The following is a 22,467-nucleotide window of genomic DNA, read 5'->3' as shown; positions in this document are numbered from 1 at the left end:
TGAAATAAAAAAAGAGAAAATGCCTTAAATGGTACTAAAGTAGCCTCAAATCCCGAAAGAAATAAAGCCCACATATAAGTAGCTAAATTCTACATTTTCAAGCACATATTTATACAGATACCATCAAACAGTAAGATAATAGAGAAACTCAGAAACACATAGTATGTTAAGATGCAAACATACCACAAAATAATTTTTAATTTCTCATTTACTTCTTAAAAAAGTATACAAATCAGTTACCCAGTGTGTTCTAGTTGATGTGTTTATAATTTAGATCATAAACCAGTCTTACCTGTAAATTCAATGAAATGAGAAAACTGTTGAAGGGGAAGGAAACTGAGAACATCTAGTACATCCACCTCATTTTATAGATTAGGAAACTGGGAGAGAGGGAGAAGTTAATCACTTGGCCCTTACTGTGCTGCTAGTTACGCAGAAATGTGAAACCCACCTTCCCTGCTGACCTGGTAAGCTTTTCTCACTGCTCCTTACAGCTTCAAAATTCTGCCCTTATGGTCAACTAATGTGTCTGTATCTGTTTGCTCCTATATAAAGTGCCTACACTACTTACCTTAGGAGTCCTTTTATAGTCTCCCTGACCTTCCCGGACTGCTGATGATTCTTTCCGATTACTGTCAGTGTCTGTCTTCAGAAGTCTCTTCACTCAGTGCTAACTCTAATTGTTGTAGATCAGGAAAGGAAACAGCCAAGTTTGATAACTGTCTAAAATAAGACTAAATGAATTCTGAGGTAGAGACTGAGGTGTTCATCCTAACTGAAGTTTACTTTTGTAACTCAAGTGACTTTTTTGGGGTTAAATTTCTGATTTGGGGGCTATATTCTAGGATGCCACTCCTAGACAGGTGACCTATTTAATTAAGATTTTAATGTACTTCCCTAAGTATTTCAGGACAGGGCTTTCCAAATATTTTGCTGCAACCAAGAAGTTTCCTAAACAGAATTTGCCCTTAATACATGCCATGCACTTTTATATGTATCCACACACACACATAACATATATATGTGTATATACAGTCATGCATTGCTTAATACAGGGATTCGTTCTGAGAAACGTGTCATTAGGCGATTTCGTCGTTGTGTGAACATCACAGAGTGTACTTACACAAACCCAGATGGTATAGCCTACTACACACCTGGGCTACATGGTACTAACTTTATGGCACCACTGTCATATATGTGGTCCATCCTTGACTGAAATGTCATTATGCAGCATATTATCGTATATAATTTAATCCCAATTATGACCCACTAAATTGATTTCAAGATTCATTAATAGGTTTGAAAAATGTGGTCATAGGATGCAAAAGACAAACTTTGACTATAAGTAGCTTATAATCTATTTAGGAGACAAAAGTACTAATCAGTTGTTTATATTTTAAAACAGGACAAAATAGTAAGAAAATGAGAAAACAGTACAACAGCTCTCCAACAGGGTGCTATAGCCCACTAGTATGTTGAAAACCCTTTGCAAATGTGTCCCCACATTTTAGTTAATTGTTTAAAATTTATTTTTTTGCATTAGGATTCTCAAGTGAACACCAAAGATGCTAACTGTGTTGCATGTGCATTAAGCATGTAATGAAACTACTTAATGCCTCTATGTAAAAGGTTTTATTTTAAATAGGTTAGAAAAGCTTATGTTCTGGTGAACTTGATTTTTAAATGGAAATCTAAATGGTATCTTAATGTCCACAGCTACTAGAATGATGTCTGGAACATCAGGCAGAAAGATATGTGGACTTGTTGGTTTATTTTTTAAAGTTTTAATAACTGATTTGGGTTTAATACTCAAACCAAGTTTGTGAGTTAGAACTGTAGGGAAGCGACTGATTTCTGTCTTAACCCTTTTGCCCCTTTCAAAGTGAAAAATTATATTTCTGATTGTAAAAAAAAAAAAAATGACATTTTTAAAGCAAAACAACAGAGAAAAGTGCAAAAAAGAAAGTAAAAATCACTGTTAATATTTCAGGGACATTCTTCCAGATCTCTTTGTATATACAAACCTAGATATAATTTTTAAAAATTATACTGAATCTGGGTTTTTTTACTTAATAGTAATGTTACAGACATATTTTTACATGCCCTTAACTATTGACCTACAACATTTTAAATACACAGTATACCACAGTATCATTAAACCATAAATAATTTAACCAATTTGAATTGAAAGACATTTAGGTTGTTTCCATGTTTTTAGACAACATAAACAGCACCACAAGGTAGGTTTGTGTGCACACATACGCATCTACATCTTTATGTCATGTATGCAATTCCTAGGAGGAGGATGAAGAGGTAAATTTACTTATGCATGTATTGGAATAAATGGACTCAACTTTCATAAGAAATTAATTATATAATATACATTCTCATCAACATGAAATTTTAAATTAAACAACAGCTTAGTCATGGAATGATTACAGGGAGTCAGTTGGGTGGCTTGAAACTACCTGGGAAGACTACAGATCTTAAGAGCCATCATGCTAAGCTGAATGTTTTCCTTTAAGAGTATTAACTCCTCATATTAGCTCCTCCTACCATCTTGTTCACTTTTTTTTTTTGCAAGGTTGGCCCTGAGCTAACATCTGTTGTCAACCTTCCTCTTTTTCTTTTTCCTCCCCAAAGCCCCAGTACATAGTTGCATATCCTAATTGTAGGTCCTGCTAGTTCCTCCATGTGGGAGGCTGCCTCAGCATGGCTTGATGAGTGGTGAGTAGGTCCACGCCCGGGATCTAAACAGGTAAACTCTGGACCACCAAAGCGCAATGCGCGAACTTAACCAATAGGCCACCGGGCTGGCCTGTTTTGTTTACTTTTGAATCTCTCATATCACCTCACCTTACAGAGAGAGCTAATTTACTAAATTGCAATAAATACAAAAATAGAAAATTAGAAAATCTACTAAGATCATACTAAATGTATCACTATTATAATAAGGAAGGCTGAGGATGTTATGACATCATTTCAAAGGATTTGTGAAAACAAACTACCTTAAAGACCCAAATCACTGGAATTGTAAGCAGCACAGCTCTGGGAAGGTTCTGGACATAAAGAATTCAAGGGAGAACTGAAAAAAGGATCCAACATCAATACAAGGAAAATCAGAGAGGTGACTGATAGTAGCTAAGAATTAGAGAAAGATACAACAATTAGAAATTAGCAAGTGAGGTATTTTTCTAACTGAACCAAGTGTTTTTAAAAATGTAAGTCTGGCTTGGTCTGTCATTGTCTGTTTACCATATAATTGTTTCTCCATCATCAGGGAGGGAAAAAAACAACTACTGACATTTTCTCCTTTCTCCCCAAACTTCTAATGCGTCTCAGCTCTCAGCTATTAACTTTATGTCACTGAGAAAACAGAAGCAAGCTGATAAAAACTCCTTTTCCTATCACCAAATCTGTTAACTTATTGAATCTGTATCTCTGCCTTTCTTCCTGTTTCAGTGAATGAATTGTCTCTGCTCCTAATTAAAGCCAGACCTCTCTCCACAATGGTGTTAGATGTCATCCTCCTGCAATTATCCTTTCTCTTGTGGATCACCAATTTTCTTCTCTCTCCTAGATCATTCCCATGAGCACGCAAACATGCTGGAACATCTGCCATCTCAATAAACACCCTCCCCTCCATCTATACTCCTGTCTACCTTCAGACTGATTTTTCTGCTCCCTTCATAGCAAAACTCCTTGAAAGAGTCTATAATCACTGTGCCTGCTTTTTTGCCTCCCAGTCTCTCTTGATCCCACTTCAGCCAGGCTTACCCCTTCACCACCCCACTGCAACTGCTTTTGTCAAGGTCATCAATGAACCTCCATCTTGCAAAAATCCAATGGTAAATTCTCTGTCCTCATCTTACTTGATTTCCCAGAGCACTTGACATAGCGGACTACTATCTCCTTGAAATACTTTCTACACTTGGCTTCCAGGACATCACAATCCCCTTGTTTTCCTCCAGCCTCACTGGCTGCTGCTGATCAATAAATATTTATTGAACAAATGAATATTAAATATAATAATGCAGAGATCCAGTACTTAAGTAGAGATGTGTTAAAAATAGATATAAGTTTTAAATGGGAAAACTAATGGAAATGTAATCAAATACAAATATGTTTCACTGTTAGGATTTTTTAGGATAAAATCCAGGTACTTACACTATATTGGAATAATAGATGGCCATTAAAACAAAATTTTCTTGATAGATTTTTTTTAAAAAAGTCTGGGAGGACATATATCAAATGGCTAACAGTGGTTATTTTGTGAGATTAAGAGAATGGAAGTATTATAAATATTTTTCACTTTTGGTATTTATATACTTACATATTGTTTGAATGTTTTATAACAAGCATGTATCACTATCACATTAAACAGGTACCTTAGTTTCAGACAAAGTACCCAAAGAAACAACTTTTTGAGTACTAAGATTGTATATCTAAATAGATAATGTCATAACAAAGGTTACAAAATGCAAAATGACATGAAGAGAGAAAAGATCAGTATGAGTTAGAATTGCCAGAGAAAATCTAATCCAGGAGTTGATACAGAACTATAGGAAATGAAGAAAGCCATGAAAAAAAAAAAAAAGATGAGAAGTCATATGGAATGTCTCACATAAACCATAGTGTAAAACCAGTAAGTAATGCTTTAGAACCAGTGCAGAGGAGAAGACTTAACTAAAAAAGGTATAGGAGGAGCCAGCCCTGATGGCTTAGTGGTTCAAGTTCAGTGCGCTCTGCTCTGGCAGCCCAGGTTCAGTTCACGGGTGCTGAACCTCACCACTCGTCTGTCAGCAGCCATGCTGTGGCAGCGGCTCATATAGAACAACTAGAAAGACTTACAACTATAACGTATAACTATGTACTGGGGCTTTGGGGAGGAAAGAAGAAGAAAGAGAAGATTGGCAACAGATGTTAGCTCAGGGTGACTCTTTCCCAGCTTTAAAAAAAAAAAAAAAAGGTATAGGAGGAGGAAATAACAGTGTCTATAAAAATGTCTCTTGATTAGCAGAAAGTAGACATTTATAACTAAGTATAATATCTAGTCTAAATAGTTAAATCACATTATGGAAGAGAATGAATAAGTCTATAGACAAACGTTCATCTCAATATATGAAATAGGAATTATGACTAAAAAATAGAAACAATATAAATGTCCAATAGTTGGAGAATGCCCAAGTTAAGGAGGGTATGACTACCTGATATTATGCAGCTATTAAAGATCATAACTATGTAAAAAACTAGTAAATCTAAGCACAGAAAAAAGACTAGAAGAAAATTGCCTAAATGTTAATAATAATTGTTTACATATAATGTAGAGGAACGATTAATGAATTTTCCTTCCTTTTCTCTCATTTCTAAATTTTTTATTAGTAGTAGTATTTTAATAGTGTGTGTGGAGGAAAAGCCTCATTTTTTTAAAAAGGGGATGTAATGTGCAGCATGATGACTGTACTTAACAATACTGTCTTACATATTTGAAAGTTCCTAAGAGAGTAGATCTTAAAAGTTCTCATCACAAGAAAAAAGAAATTTTAACTGTGTGTCTGATGGATGTTAACTAGATTTATCGTGGTGATTTACTGTGGTATGTATTTTGCAATACATACAAATAACAAATAATCATGTGGTACACCTGAAACTAGTATAATGTTATATGTCAATTACACCTCAATTAAAAAAAAAGCTTTGGGACCGGCGCAGTGGTTAAGTTCACGCATTCTGCTTCAGCAGCCCAGGGTTTGCCAGTTCGCATCCTGGGGGCGGACCTACTCACTGTTCATCAAGCCATGCTGAGGCACCATCCCACATAGAAGAACTAGAAGGACCTACAACTAGGATATCCAAATATACACTGGCGGCTTTGGGGAGAAAAAAGAAAAAAAGAGGAAGATTCACTACATGATTTCACTCATAAGTGGAAGATTAACACACGGACAGAGAGAACTATTTGGTGGTTACCAGGGGCAAGGAGGTTAGGGGGTGGGCATAAGAGGGGAAGGGATGCATTTATACAGTGACTCACAAACAATAATGTACAACTAAAGTTTCACAATCTTATAAACTGTTAGGACATCAATAAAAATTTTTTTTAAAAAAAGGAAGATTGGCAACAGATGTTAGCTCAAGGCCAATCTTCTTCAAAAAACAAAAGAAAAAAAAAATGTTTCCCCCAAAATTGGAAAAAACCATGTCATGATAATTAAGGTCCTTCCTCCCACCTGGCCTCAATTTCCCCTCCTTTAAATGAGGGGTTTGACTACATGATGTCTAAGAGTTTCTCTAGCTCAGAGCCCCTATGAATCTGTTTTAAAGTTGAAGCAATAAGAAACTGAGGGGCACCGTTCAGGAGAGAAGGCTCCTGCTATTCCTGGCTGGTCTCTACCCCACTCGCAGTGAATTAAATGGAGTGCTGCTCTTTCTACAGTGACTTGAGGTCCACTGCATTTCTTCCTTACATCTGTTCAAAATCCTAAATGACCATTCAAGCATTCTTTCATTCACAAATATTTATCAAGGGACCACTGTGTTCCAGGCACTGTGCCAGGGTGGGTGGTATAACAAAGAATGCAGATACAGTCCTCATACTTGGGCAGCTCACAGGTTAGTGGGGAAGACAGTGTTAAGTACACTAAGATTCATTTCCATATTGTGTGTGTCAGAGGGGTGCCTAATCCAGAATTGGTAGAACAGCAGCAGGCTGGGCTTCTGAAAGGATGTGCTATCTAATTTGAGCCTGGAGAGTGAGGACTAATCACCAGGACTGACAGACAGAGACAGAGAATGGGCATTTTAGACAGATGGAATAGGAAGTCCCTAAGGCAAGAATAAGCAAGGAATGCCTTACAACTGGAGCATGAAATATAAGATGGCAGGGAAGGAGGCAAGAGATGAGCTGCAGAGCCCAGCAGGAGCCACATCACAGGAAGCTCAGTGAGCCACAGGAAGGAGTTGGCCTTTAGTCTGAGGGTAACCAGGAGGCTTACACAACAGGAAAGTGACTGGCATGGGTTGAATTGTGTCCCTCAAAAAAGATACATTAGAGTCCTAATCTCCAATACCTTAGAATGTCACCTTACTTGGATATAGGGCTTTACAGAGGTAAGCAAGTTAAAATGAGGTCATTAGGGTGAATCCAAATCCTCCATGACTGGTGTCCTCATAAAAAGAGCAAATTTGGACACAGAAACACACACACATAATGGAAGATGATATAAATCGATACAGGAAGGAAGACCACCATCTATAAGCCAAGGAGAGAGGCAAGGAACAGACCCTTCCCTCAGAACCCTCAAAGGAACTAACCTTGACTTTGGACTTCCAGCCTCCACAATTGTGAGACAATAAATTTCTTTTGTTTAAGCCAAAAAAATAAATAAAAATAAACAAGAGTCTGTAAAACCAGTGATAAAAAACAGTAAAATGAGGGGCCGGCCACATGGCATAGTGGTTAAGTGAGTGCACTCCGCTGCTGGCGGCCTGGGTTTGGATCCCGGGCGCGCACTGATGTACCACTTGTCAGGCCATGTTGTGGCGGCGTCCCACGTAAAGTGGAGGGAGATCAGCACGGATGTTAGCTCAGGCCCAGTCTTCCTCAGCAAAAAGAGGATTGGCGTGGATGTTAGCTCAGGGCTGATCTTCCTCACAAAAAAACAAAACAAAACAAAAAAACACAGTAAAATGAAGGAGATGTGACGCCAGCATCATGGCAGAATGAGTTGTTCCCTTAGTCTCTCCCCACTAAGTTACAACCAAATGGGCATTCATTAACCAACAAAGGGTTCCTTACACAGCACAAGAGGACGTCTGAGAGATCCATGCAGCCATACATCTGAAGGTGGGGGTACTAGATCCCCAGGAAGCAGTGGAAGGAGGTGAGCAGATCCCCTCCGCCTCCCAAGCGGCAGTAATCTAGGTCGCAGGAGCTCACACAGGAGCAGCACGCTACTGTAAGAGGAGGCGGGGTGGGGGCAGGCAGGCCTGTGCATGAACGCTTTTGCTTTTGTAGTTGCAGCCGGCCTGTGGGAATGCTCCACACCAAGTGGTGCAGCTCAGCCACCACGTGGGTATCCCCACCAAGCACAACAGCCCAGGGGAACCACTCATGAGTACAGAGCAGGCCAGCATGCACAAAAGAAAGTGCCCCTCCCCTCCCACCTAGTGCAACAGCTTGGATGGTCCCCGGCCAAGGCAGCAGTTCCGCACAAGCACCTGCGCATGCGTGTGTGACCTGCCAGGTGACTTCGGCTAGCAGGCAAATGCAGACAAGCCCTACCGGCACAACTTCCAGCAGACTCGACGGGTTCAGAAAACACACCCAGAGGTGGCAGGTGAAATCTGTGACCTGATACTACTACAAATGCCTCAGCAAAGGATCCGTTCATCAGACACCATGGAAAACTACAGTAACACTTCAGAGCAGAAGGAAAATGACAAGTCTCCAGAAACCAATCCTGAAGTCACAGAAATTTACAATCTAAATGACACAGAATTCAAAATAGTTGTCATAAAGAAACTCAACGAGTTACAAGAAAACTCAGAAAGTTCAATGAACTCAGGAATAAAATTAATGAGCAGAAAGAATACTTCACCAGAGAGACTGGAATTCTTAAAAAAAACAAACAAGGGGCCAGCCCAGTGGTTGAAGTTCCGCACACTATGCTTTGGCAGCCTGGGTTGGTGGGTTTGGATCCTGGGCACGGACCTACTCCACTCATTGGCCATGCCATGGAGGTGTCTCACATACAAAGTGAAGGAAGACTGGCACAGATGTTAGCTTGGGGCTATTCTTCCTCAAGCAAAAGGCCAAAAAAAAAAACAAAAACAGGAGGATTGGCAATGGATGTTAGCTCAGGGCAAGTATTCCTCAGCAAAAAAAAAACAAACAAAACAAACAGAAATTCTGGAGATGAAGAACATAATGAAGGAGATAAAAAACAATCTAGAAACCTTAAAAAACAGAGCTGACATTATAGAGGACAGAATTAGTGATTCAGAGGACAGAAATATAGAAATACTTCAGGTGGATGAAAAGAGAGAACTAAGACTTTAAAAAATGAAGAAATTCTTTGAGAAACATTTGACTCAACTAGTAAATGCAACATAAGGATTATAGGTATTCCAGAGGGAGAAGAGAAGGAGAAAGGAGCAGACAGCTTGTTCAAAGAAATAATAGCTGAGAACTTCCCAAACCTGGGAAAGGAACTGGACTTACAAGTACATGAAGCCAACAGAACTCCTAATTACATCAATGCAAAAAGACCTTCTCCAAGGCAGATGATAGTAAAACTGGCAAAAGTCAATGACAAAGAAAAAATATTAAGGGCAGCAAGGCAGAAGGGGATTATCTACAAAGGAACACGTATCAGGATTTTGGCAGGTTTCTCAGCAGAAACATTACAGCCTAGGAGAGAGTGGAATGATATATTCAAAATACTGAAAGACAAAAACTTTCAGCCAAGAATACTCTATCCAGCGAAATTATCCCTCAGACATGATCGAGAAATAAAAGCTTTCCCAAATAAACAAAAGCTGAAGGAGTTCATTGCCACTAGACCTCCCTTATAAGAAATGATCAAGGATTTCCTCAAACATGAAACAAAAAGGCAAATGTTTACAAAGCCTTGAGCAAGGAGATAAATAGACAGACAAAATCAGAAAATTGTAGCTCTCTACCAGAACAGGTTAGCAAACACTTAATTATAACATAAAAGATAAAGGGAAGGAAAGCATCAAAAATAACTATAAACATTTTAATTTAGTCACAAGCTCACAACACAAAACAGAATAATTTGTGACAACAATAACTTAGAACAGGAAGAGAAAAGGGACGGAACCTGCTAGGCTAATGGAGATAAAGGGTTATCAGAAAATGGACTATCTCGTCTACAAGATCTTTTATACAAACCTCATGGTAACCACTAAACAAAAAATCACAGCAGAGACACAAATCATAAATAAAGAGAAAATGGAGAAAACCATTATAGAAAACTACCAAACTGAAATGGCAGTAAGAAATACAAGGGAAGAGAAACAATGGAAATATAGAACGGCTGGAAAATAAGAGATAAAATGGCAGTATTAAGCCCTCATATATCAGTAATCACTCTAAATGTAAATGGATTGAATTCTCCAATCAAAAGATACTGAGTGTCTGGATGGATTAAAAAACAAGACCCAACAATATTCTCCCTCCAGGAAACACATCTCAGCTTTAAAGACAGACAGAGGCTCAGAGTGAAGGGATGGAAGACGATACTCCAAGCAAATGGCAAACAAAAGAAAGCAGGTGTTGCCATACTCATATCAGACAAAGCAGACTTCAGGATAAAAAAGGCAATGAGAGACAATGAGGGGCAGTATATAATGATAAAAGGGACATTCCACCAAGAAGACATAACACTTATGAATATATATGCACCTAAAACAGGAGCACCAAAGTATATAAAGCAACAATTAACAGACCTAAAGGAAGAAATTAACAGCAACACAATAATAGTAGAGGACCTCAATACCCCACTTACATCAATGCATAGATCATCCAGACAGAAAGTCAACAAGGAAATAGTGGACTTAAATGAAAAACTAGACCAGACAGACTTAATAGATATATACACAACATTCCATCCCAAAACAGCAGAAGACACATTCTTCTCAAGTGCACATGAAACATTCTCAAAGATAGACCACATGTGGGAAACAAGGCAAGCCTCAATAAATTTAAGAAGATTGAAATCATATTGAGCATCTTTTCCAAACACAAACCTATGAAACTAGAAATCAACTACAAGAAAAAAGCTGGGAAAGTCAGAAATATGTGGAGACTAAATAACATGCTACTGAACAACCACTGGATCACTGAAGAAATCAAAGTAGGAATCAAAAAATACCTGGAGGGGCCGGCCCCGTGGCTTAGCGGTTGAGTGCGCGTGCTCTGCTGCTGGTGGCCCGGGTTCAGATCCCGGGTGCGCACCGACGCACCGCTTCTCCAGCCATGCTGAGGCCACGTCCCACATACAGCAACTAGAAGGATGTGCAGCTATGACATGCAGCTATCTACTGGGGCTTTGGGGGAAAAAATAAAATTATAAAAAAAAAAAAAATACCTGGAGACAAATGAAAATACATCATACTAACTCTTATCAGATGCAGCAAAAGCAGTTCTAAGAGGGAAATTCATAGTGACACAGGCCCACCTCAACAAACAAGGAAAACCTCAAATAAGTAATCTTAAACTACACCTAACAGAACTAGAAAAAGAACAAAGCCCAAAGTCAGCAGAAGTAGGGAAACAATAAAAATTAGAGCAGAAATAAATGATATAGAGACTAAAAAAAGAGTAGAAAGGATCAGTGAAACTAAGAGCTGGGTCTTTGAGAAGATAAACAAAATTGACGAACCCTTAGCTAGGCTCACAAAGCAAAAAAGAGAGAAGGCTCAAATAAATAAAATTAGAAATGAAAGAGGAGGAATTGCAACAGATACCACAGAGATACAAAGGATTATAAGAGAACACTATGAAAAACTCAGTGCCAACAAACTGGATAACCTAGAAGAAATGGATAAATTCTTAGACTCATACAACCTCCCAAAACTGAATCAAGAAGAAATAGAGAATTTGAATAGACCAATCAGAAGTAAAGAGACTGAAACAGTAATGAAAAACCTTCCAAAATACAAAAGTCCAGGACCAGATGGTTTCTCTGGAGAATTCTACTAAACATTCAAAGATTTAATACCTATCTTTCTCAAACTCCAAAAAATGGAAAATGATGGAACTCTGTCTAACTAATTCTATTAGGCCAACATCACCCTGATACCAAAACCAGACAAGGACAACACAAAGAAGGAAAATTACAGGCCAATATCACTGATGAACACAGATGCAAAAATCCTCAACAAAATGTTGGCAAACTGAACACAGCAACAGGTTAAAAGGATCACATACCATGACCAAGTTGGATTTATCAGAGATGCAGGGATGGTTCAACATCCACAAATCAATCAATGTGATACACTACATTAACAAAATGAGGAATAAGAATCATATGATCATCTTAATAGATGCAGACAAAACATATGACAACATCCGACATCCATTTATGATAAAAACTCTCAATAGAATGGGTATAGAAGGAAAGTACCTTCACATAATAAAGACCATATATGACAAACCCACAGCCAACATTATATTCAATGGTGAAAAACTGAAAGCCATCCCTCTGAGAACAGGAACAAGACAAAGGTGCCCACTGTTGCCACTCCTATTCAACAAAGTACTGGAGGTTTTGGCCAGAGCAATTAGGCAACTAAAAAAGAAATAAAAGGTATCCAGATTGGAAAGGAAGAAGTGAAACCCTCACTGTTTGCAGACGGACATGATCCTATATAAAGAAAATCCTGAAGAATCCACCAGAAAACTATTAGAAATAATCAACAACTATAGCAAAGTTGCAGGGTACAAAATCAATTTACAAAAATCAGTTGCATTTCTATACACTAATGATGAACTAGCAAAAAGAGAATTCAAGAATACAAACCCATTTACAATTGCAACAAAAAGAATAAAATATCTAGGAATAAATTTAACCAAGGAAGTGAAAGACCTATACACTGAAAACTATAAGACATTATTGAAAGAAATCGAAGATGACAAAGAAATGCAAAGATATTCCATGCTCATGGATTGGAAGAATAGACATAGTTAAAATATTCATATTACCTAAACAAATCTACAGATTCAATGCAATCTCAATCAGAATCCCAGTGACATTCTTCAAGGAAATAGAACAAAGAATACTAAAATTTATAATGGAACAAGAAAAGACCCGAAATAGCTAAAGCAATCCTGAGAAAAAAGAACAAAGCTGGAAGCGTCACAATCCCTGACTTCAAAATATACTACAAAGCTATAGTAATCAAAACAGCATGGTACTGGCACAAAAGCAGACACATGGATCAATGGAACAGAATTGAAAGCCCAGAAATAAAACCACACATCCATGGACAGCTAATCTTTGACAAAAGAGCCGAGAATATACAATGGAGAAAGGAAAGTCTCTTCAATAAATGGTGTTGGGTAAAATAGACAGCCACGTGCAAAAGAATGAAAGTAGACCATTATCTTACACCATACACAAAAATTAACTCAAAATGGATTAAAGACTTGAATGTAATACCTGAAACCATAAAACTCCTAGAAGAAAATATAGGCAGTATACTCTTTGACATCAGTCTTAGCAGCATCTCTTCAAATACCATGTCAACTCAGGCATTGGAAACAAAAGAAAAAATAAACAAATGGGACTACATGAGAGTTAACAAGCTTCTGCAAGGCAAAGGAAACCATGAACAAAACGAAAAGACAACTCACCAACTGGGTGACAATATTTGCAGATCACATATCCGACAAGGAGTTAATTTCCAAAATGTATAAAGAACTCACACAACTCAATAACAAAAAAACAAAGAACCCGATCGAAAAATGGGCAGAGGATCTGAACAGACATTTTTCCAAAGAAGATATACAGATGGCCAACAGGCACATGAAAAGATGTTCAACATCACTAATTATTAGGGAAATGCAAATCAAAACTACAATGAGATATCACCTTATACCTGTTAGAATGGCTATAATTACCAACACAAAAAACAACAAATGTTGGAGAGGATGTGGAGAAAAGGGGATCCTCATACACTGCTGGTGGGAATGCAAACTGGTATAGCCACTGTGGAAAACAGTATGGAGATTTCTCAAAAAATTAAAAATAGAAATACCGGGCCGGCCCCTTGGCTTAGCGGTTAAGTGTGCGCGCTCCGCTGCTGGCGGCCCAGGTTCGGATCCTGGGCGCGCACCGACGCACCGCTTCTCCGGCCATGCTGAGGCCGCGTCCCACATACAGCAACTAGAGGGATGTGCAGCTATGACATACAACTATCTACTGTGGCTTTGGGGGGAAAAAATAAATAAATAAAATCTTTAAAAATAGAAATACCATATGACCCAGCTATCCCACTACTGTTATTAATCCAAAGAACTTGAAATAAACAATTCAAAGAGACCTATGCACCCCTATGTTCACTGCAGCATTATTCACAATAGCCAAGACATGGAAGCAACCCAAGTGCCCACTGACTGATGAATGGATAAAGGAGATGTGGTATATATACACAACGGAATACTACTCAGCCATAAAAAAGAGAAAATCATCCCATTTGCCACAACATGGATGGGCCTTGAGGGTATGATGTTAAGTGAAATAAGCCAGACAGAGAAAGACAAACACCATATGATTTCACTCATATGTGGAATATAAACAAACACATAGACAAGGAGAACAGATTAGTGGTTACCAGAGGGGAAGGGGGTTGGGAGTGGGCGAAAGGGGTAAAGGGGCACATATATATGGTGACGGATAAAAATTAGACTTTTGGTGGAGAGCACAATGCAGTCTATACAGAAACTGATAAATAATAATGTACACTTGAAATTTCATAATGTTATAAACCATTATGACCTCAATAAAATAATTGGGAAAAAAACCCACAAAACAGTAAAATTGAGTATTAAATTTCTAAGACATTACTATAAAGTCACTGTGTTATTTGCTTCACGCTAAGGGAATTATAAATATATCTATGTATTTGACCATAAATCCTACGAAATTATTTATCAAAATATGGTCTCTGAACAATCTGCATTGGCATCAACTACAGTGCTTATGGAAAATGCAGATGTTTGTGCTTTGCCTCAAGCCAGTGGTATCAATCCACAACTCTTCTACATTTTCTAGGATAGACAGATATTAAAACTACTGAAGGGTATTAGAAATTCCAATATTTCAAGATTTGAATTTTATTACCCAGAGTGTCTCTACCACATGGAACATGAAAAAAATTTGTCAGACTATATGTCTTCATTTGTTAGTGAAAATATCACCATTGTAATAATATGCAAATACCACCTAGAAGTTTTTAAAAAGAGAAAATGGACAATTCAATGAGAGTATGAATACTAATAGCCTTAATGTATAAAATGCAATAAAAGAACAAAATATTTGTTTTATTTAACATATAAAAAGTAATTCACTTACGTTCTGAGGATGGAAGAATGAGGCAGCTTAAGAATCTTTCTTACATAATCATAGACTTTGCTACTGCACAAGTAGAGTGTACATGCAAATTGCTTCATTTCTGTGGAGTACTCAGCTGTTTCTCTCCAGTTATACAACTCCCACTTAAAATCTGTGAAAAGAAATTTATTTATTCTTTGTGATGAAGAATGTGTACAGCAACATTTCCGGTATAGATTATAGCATTTGGATATAAAATGCACTGGGCATCAAAATTCAAGTATAAATATAATCACATTTTAACTGAGGTTGTTCAGAGGTCAATATCCAGTCTTAGGGCCTCTTGATCAATTTATCCTGTTCATCTGGACTCATTTCACTAGAAAGAGGGAAGAAAAAAGTTTCTACTTGAATCACTATGGTTTAGTATTTACTGGTAGCCTGCGTGGAGATTTTTAGAGGAATAGGAAAAAAAATGAAATAATTGGATAAAATTAAGTCTCTGGAATATGAGGACATTCATTTGTTTTATTTTGTTCCCTGGTTACCATTTATCTGAGGGTGACAATTAGACAGAAGAAACATTTCTGGGGATACGGTGTTACTCAGATTGAACACACTGCCTATCACTGAGAGAAAAAAAAAATCCTCTGTTCCTGGTGACGACTCCTATTTATTACCTCTATTCCTCTCTTGGAAAAATATTCTCCTTCTTTGGAGATACCTACTCTTTTCTAGAAACAGGACATGCTTCTTTTTTACCAGAATGTAAATCCAAAATTTCCACTGCTTTCATCAAAGAGTAAGTTGACAATTCTTATTTTGCCCCTCTTCAAATATCCTGGTTCACAAAGACAACTAAGTATTCTTTCATTGGACTATAATAAATAGTCTATAGAATATAGAATATTTTAGAGAAAGATATAGTATACTGTATAAATCATGTGATCTTATCTCTGGGTAGTAGGATTACGTGTTATTTTCATCATTTATATATTTCTTTGCTTTTTCTATAATGAACATATTACTTTCTAAATTGTAAAATCATAAAAGGATTTTTGCACTTACTTTTCATTCTTCTTGCTGACGCTGAGACTTTTCACTTCTCAGCCGAAAGCATATTTTCATAAGCAATAGCAAAGTAAATATTTAGTGGTATTTTAGAAAAATTAAGAGCTATTTTGTGAATATTACAGGTCATTGGGGAACATACCTGAAAATTGTGCTCGTAGCAGACACTCTGTTTCTTCAGAAAGTAGTTTTTCTTCTACAAGTGCATCAATTAACCGTAAGCCCTTTCTCTTCTTGATCATCCTGTAGTTTTTTGCAGAACCAAGTCTTTTTTTGGACACTTGTAGCATCTGCTGCACCTCGGCCAGTTTGTCTGCACCTACTGTCAAAGGTCTCTTTAAACTGTAATTGTGGTCCTCAGTAGCAACCTCTTGAGAACTATCAGGAAGTGGCTGTTTTAGGATTTTCTGTCTTGCTTTACCTTTAAGGTGTACACCTTGAAGAACCTATGACAGAAATATAATATTAGGATTATTTTAGAAATTATCACACAGAAGCTTATCTATAAAAATACCACTGAATGCAAAGCACTCACCTGGTTGCTGTGGAGAGTAAGTTATAAAAGAAAAGGTCATAATCTCTGACTTTTTCAAATGTATAGTCCATAGGACAATACAAACAGGATTGTTTCTGCATCTATACAGAAATTGTAACATGATGTTGAAAGTTTCTGAAATGATTAAACTAACCTAGAGAAAGGTGGTAATTTGGGAAGGCTTCATGAAGTGAGTTTTGAGTAGTTCTTTGAAGGAGCAGTAACATGGTTTAATGGAGGGGACAGGGAAGTTATTTGTGCAAAAAGGCAGGCATAGTGGACACAGCATGGGCTTTGGAATTAAGACTGACCTGGGTTCAAATCCCACTCCCTCACTTGTTAGCTGTCAGTTAACCTCTACAGTCCCTCATCTCCTCATCTGTAAAATGTAGATGATAATACAGAGTTGTTTTGAGGATATAATAATTTACGTAAATCTCCTACTATAACGCCTGGACCACTGTAGGTCTCAATAAATAATAACTATTATTGATTTTACACAAAAGCATGAGAGCAAGTCAATTTATCACATGTGAGTAAGTGTATGTGGTTTGAAAAGAGATTTCAGAGCAGTTAGAAATGCACAAATCAATTAATAGGAAGCTCTCGGAATTCATGAGTTTGGATTTGACACTAACTATATTCTTCTAAATAACGGAAGGAGATAAAACAATACCAAAAGAGGGAGACTCCAATGAATGAGGAAGGGTAGTGTCAGGATAGAACAGTTAGACGACTGTTGCAGGCTGTGCAGACAGTGACTCACCATGGACAAGAGTGGGGCTAAGGGGTGAAAGGAGAAAAGAAAAACAATCCAAAGAAACATAAGAATGTAACACCAATACTGGTGACTGGCTCACAGAATGTCTTCTATTTTCTGTATATACTTCTTTCTATATCAATGCTAATAATTAGGTACATTTTTGGTCATGATCAATAACATTATTGGTAAGAGCCAAAAAGGGGTAGATAATTTCTAATGACATATTATGAAAACTGTCTCATACTTAAACAAAAACCTGAATTCTAAGACTGTTTATACCACTAGTTAATTTTTGTGATCAGTTTAGTAGCCTTTATGTATGTCTAGACATGATTTGCATTTATACACCTTATTTTTTAAAAGAACTTCAAAGCAGAATTACTAATATTGCATATAGACTTAAAAAAAACCAAAAGCTAACTATCTAAGCATTTAAAATCTATTATTGGATTTATTTTAGACCTAGGGTTTGCTTTTTTTTTAAATCTCTGTAATTTCTAGCTATAATGTGAGCTATCTTGATTGTTAAAGGCTCTGTAAAATTTAGTTTCATTTACACCTAGATTTAAGTACCTTGTATAGAGAAACAGAAGGCACAGCTCCTTTTTTCAGCTTTCTTCGTATGCCATATGACTCAAAGTCACTTTCTTGAAAATGTTTGGAACATAGTATAGCACCTGGTCCTGGGATCCAAATCTTTTTGCTTCTGGGGTCCACACGATTAACAGCCCTGATCCATTTTGAGCGCTGTATGGTATCAGTTGGAAATCTACAGCAATCATATTAAAGTTCCATTAACATGAAAATATTATCATAATACTACAGTAGTATTTATTATATAAATCCATTTATTATTTAACTGTTTTATATAAACATTAAGTCCAGTTAAAGTTTAATTCACTTAATGTGATTTTATTTCTCAAAGTTCCTTGATTTTTTTTTTTGGTGAGGAAGATTAGCCCTGACCTAACATCCATGCCCATCTTCTTCTACTTTATATGGGACGCCGCCACAGCATGGCTAGACAAGCGGTGCGTTGGTCCGCGCCTGGGATCCGAACCTGCGAACCCGGCTGCCGAAGTGGAGCACGCAAACTTAACCACTATACCACTGGGCCAGCCCCAAAGTTCTTTGATTTTTTGAATCCAAAAGTTCAATATCTAAGTGATCTTGTCTGTTTCAATTTGTATGGTGACAATTCTCATATTAAATATCCTACATTTTGTCTTCACTGCCTACACTTAACAGAATCTGCTCAAATTTAATACGTGTGTCTTTTCCTTTCCTGTGATGATTTTAAACTATGTCCACAAATTCTTTGGAACTCCTCCTTTCAAGGGGTGGAACCTAATTCCCCTCTCCTTGACTGTGGGCTGGAGTTAGTTATTTGCTTCTGAGAAATATAAAAAAAGCAGAAGTGACAGTGGGCAATGAGACTAGATCATAACAGGTACTGAGGTTTCCTCCTTGCTCTCTCTATTGAATGGTTTTCTCTGGGGGAAGTTATCCACCTTGTCATAAGCAGCCCAATGGAGAGGTCAACTTGGCAAGAAACTCAGGTCTCCAGCCAAAGGCCACGTGAGTGAGCCTTTTTGAAAGTAGATCCTCTAGCCTCAGTCAAGCTTTCAGATGACTGCAGTCTTGACTAACATTTGACTGCAATCTTATGAAACATCCTGTAACACCAAGCTAATCCACTCCTAAATTCCTGACCCTTAGAAATTATGTGAGATAATAAATATTGTCACTGAATTTTGAGGAAATTTGTTACTCAGCAGCAGAAAACAAGTACATTTCCTATACTCCATTTTCCTATTTTGTTTGGAAGGCATCACTTTTTCCTAGCCTTGAATATATGTCATATACGTGGTCTGTCATTGACTGAAATGTTGTGCGGCGCACAACTGTACACAATAATGAATTGGTTTATACTGTAATATGGAATCCATTTTCTTACTCTTCCTGACTATACCTTTTTTATATTACCAGCAGAATTTACCTTTGACTCCCTGCATATAAAATATTTTCTAGAGAATTAGCTAACAAAACCCCTTCTTCAATGGTTACTTCTGGGGAGGGACAAAAGGATTGAAGGGTAAGGCTTTAACTATACCTATAACTTAATTGTCTTCTAAAGAAAACAAAAATCTGAAACAAGGCAGAATGTTAACATCTGCTTAATCCTAGTGATAGGTAATAGGTGTTTGTTATATATATAATTTTTTGCCTGCTAGTGTATTTGAAATGTTTCATAATTAAAAGTTTAAAAATAGAAATCATTACAACAATTCAGGCAAAAACTTCCAAATTATCACACACATATTTCTTTGGCTATGAAATAAATTAAGTTTCTTAATCCCCTTACACCAACAAAAAGAGAATGAATCAAAGGTCACTTTAATTTTTAACTTGCCAGTCCCATTTCGAATTTAGCCATTTATGCATTTGACAGTGCACCGATATTCTCGTAATAAACAGTTTCCACACCTTTGAGTCATTTTGATTCGTGCTTTTCACCTACAGCCCCTTGCCTATGTCCTTGCAACTTCTTTCACAACTCTGGTGGTGGTGCTGGGGGATGCTGGGGAAGGCTTCCGAGGAGATAGTATCAGAGCCCGAGCTGAAGAGTCAACAGGAGTTCGCCATGCAGATAGATAGTGGCCACTCCAAACAGATGCAAAAACACAGAGCTAACTACTAGGATCTTACTGGCTGATAAAGCATTGAAAATAAATTAATTTCAAGGCTTGAGAGGGTTGAAAGGAGAGTGGAGTGGTTACAGATGGGCTGGAGAGGTAGCTAGAGGCCAGATCACAAAGGGTCTTGCATGCTAGTTAAGTTCTGGATCCATCTTTCAGTTTAGTGGCTACCACAGGAGTCTGTACTCATCTATTGAGATTTGAAGAAAATATTAGAATTTATTCAATTTTTTGCCCCATCCTTTTTTATATTTCATAATCTATATTAGTACATCACTTCACATATGTAATCTATAAGTCATTATGCATATTTCAGGGGTGTATACTCAAATTGTTTTTATAGAGAGAGTTCAATGATCAAAAAGTTTGAAGACAGCAGCTTTAGGCAATTGCAAGTTGACTAATTCTCTCCTTCCCATATTACCTTTTTGCTGAGCCCTTATTTCAGATTGACACTATCTTGTTGCTAGGACTAACACCATAGTATTCTAACTCCTTTTCCTGTCTCTATTCTCTCCTGCCCTTCTTATAACTTCCTAGGTGTCAGGAAGACAAAGATGATTCCTTCCCATTCATACATAAACACGTGTTTGTTTCATTCAGCGCACATGCACAACAGAAATAGAGAGGGCATGATATTCAGGCTGGAAGAGAGGTGTATGAGGAAAGGCTTCACAGAGGAGCTTGGACTCTGTCTTTTAGGCATTGAAGAGCCCAGGGGATTAAAATCCTCCCTTTAGGGAACCAGCATGATAACATTTGTATTTTTAGAAAAATAATTTCCAGGAATCTGAAAAATGGAATGAATGAGTAAGAAATCAGGCTGGAAGACTCATAGGAGTCTACTGTAAGAATTGCATCACTTTGTTTTTTTTAATTACGCAGGTCTTACTTTGGCTTTCAATATATAAAACAAATAAAAGCAATACGTAAGTTCTTCCCTATTAAAAGAACCTATGAAGAAGACACAGGAAAAGCAGGGCAGCAAAAAACTGAGGAAGAAAATTAGAGAAAAGGAAGAGAACTAGGGGGAGAGTGTGTCCATAAAGCCAAGGGAGGTGAGAGTTTCAAGGAGTAGTTAATATGATTTAAAGTTAAAAAGAGGTCAAGAGAAGGACTTAGAAGTGCTCACTTCGCAAGATTACTGGTGACCCTTTGTCAGTGCTGTTTTTTTGAGCAGTGGTGACAGGTATCTGGCTACAGTAGGTTGAAAAGTCAATGGGGTCTTAGGGAAGTAGGTGTATGCTCCTGGTTTGAAGAGCCTGGTTATAGAGGGAAGGAGAGTGGTACAGCAGTGTCGACGTGCAGAGAGGCTCAAGAGTTTGTGTGTCTGTGTTTAAAAATGGAAGTAATGTGAGCATACCCACTGACTTTAGGCAAGTAATTAGTAGAGACAGCAATTTAAAATAAAAAGAGAACAGGAACTAATTGATCAAAAAAATTCCAGAGTTCGAGAAGGAAAGGATACAATTATAACAACTTAGGTGGAGGAACCAGCCTTACTTAAAAAACAAAACAATGACTACAAAAGGCCTACCATACATAGTTGAAACTCCTTAACCTTTTTTTTTTTAAATAATTTGTCTCCAAGCTACTTTTTCCACTCCTCCATATTATACCTGCACTTTCCATCCCTTTACCTGTTTCCAGGCTATTCCTATTTAAGTGCTATCCTCATCCCACCCCTACTCCGCGATCTAGGTAAGATTCAAGGTCCAACTCAAATACCACCTGTCCCATAAAGCTCTTTCTGATCTTCTCATAGAACTGCTTTGTCAATGGTTTAACTCGGTATCTCACATTACCTTAATAGGCTACCTCTTTCTGACATACATTTCTTTTAGTCTATAAGGATCTGTTTTACCCACTTTTCTACTTCCCACTGTGCCTTGCACATTGATTTGAAAGACCTACATACCAGTCTAGATTATAGATGTGGGTTCAAACTAGATTGGTTTGAAAATCTGCCCCCCTCTTGAGCCAAATGAAACTTCCTTGCCATGACGACATCCAGCCAGATCGGACCGGCCTTGCAGAGCTCGGCTAACTGAACAACTTGCAATGACAGGCAGTACTGGTGAAAACTGATCTGTACCCATGCTCACGAGCAAGCCACACACTGATGGAAGTGCACGACTTCCACAGCTCTCCCGAACTGCTCTCCCTTTCCGTCTCCTCTCGTTAAAAAATAAAAAGGCCGAAAGGAAGCAGGACTCCTTCCGAGTAACTCGCTAAAAGCCACTACGCAAGCGGTAGGCAATGAGAAAGAACCAGCAATTCGGACGTAGACACTGAGCGCCAAACACGTGAAGAGCCTTG

The 22,467-nt window shown here is 37.7% G+C and overlaps 1 protein-coding gene across 3 annotated transcripts in view; it reads right to left on the bottom strand.

Moving 5' to 3' along the window:
- THAP9 (THAP domain containing 9) overlaps positions 1-22,467 on the bottom strand; it is a 29,378-nt gene that overhangs the window by 6,511 nt on the left and 400 nt on the right. The window contains exons 1-4 of one of the 3 annotated variants that reach the window (XM_087434511.1): positions 19,937-22,060; positions 18,023-18,218; positions 16,294-16,597; positions 15,102-15,252 (exon numbers count right to left, since the gene is read on the bottom strand). In XM_087434511.1, coding sequence (XP_087290637.1) covers positions 15,102-15,252; positions 16,294-16,597; positions 18,023-18,218; positions 19,937-19,947 — 662 coding nt within the window. In that variant the 5' untranslated portion in view covers positions 19,948-22,060. Of the gene's footprint in view, positions 1-15,101; positions 15,253-16,293; positions 16,598-18,022; positions 18,219-19,936; positions 22,061-22,467 lie in introns of those variants that run through there. The other 2 variants (XM_004430893.2, XM_087434512.1) reach the window with 2 other exon arrangements.

Source organism: Ceratotherium simum, chromosome 8, assembly GCF_057802395.1.
Source record: "Ceratotherium simum simum isolate JZ-2026a chromosome 8, ASM5780239v1, whole genome shotgun sequence".
Classification (NCBI taxonomy): domain Eukaryota; kingdom Metazoa; phylum Chordata; class Mammalia; order Perissodactyla; family Rhinocerotidae; genus Ceratotherium; species Ceratotherium simum.
Note: the sequence above shows the minus strand (reverse complement) of the source record. Positions and strands in the feature narration are given on the sequence as shown.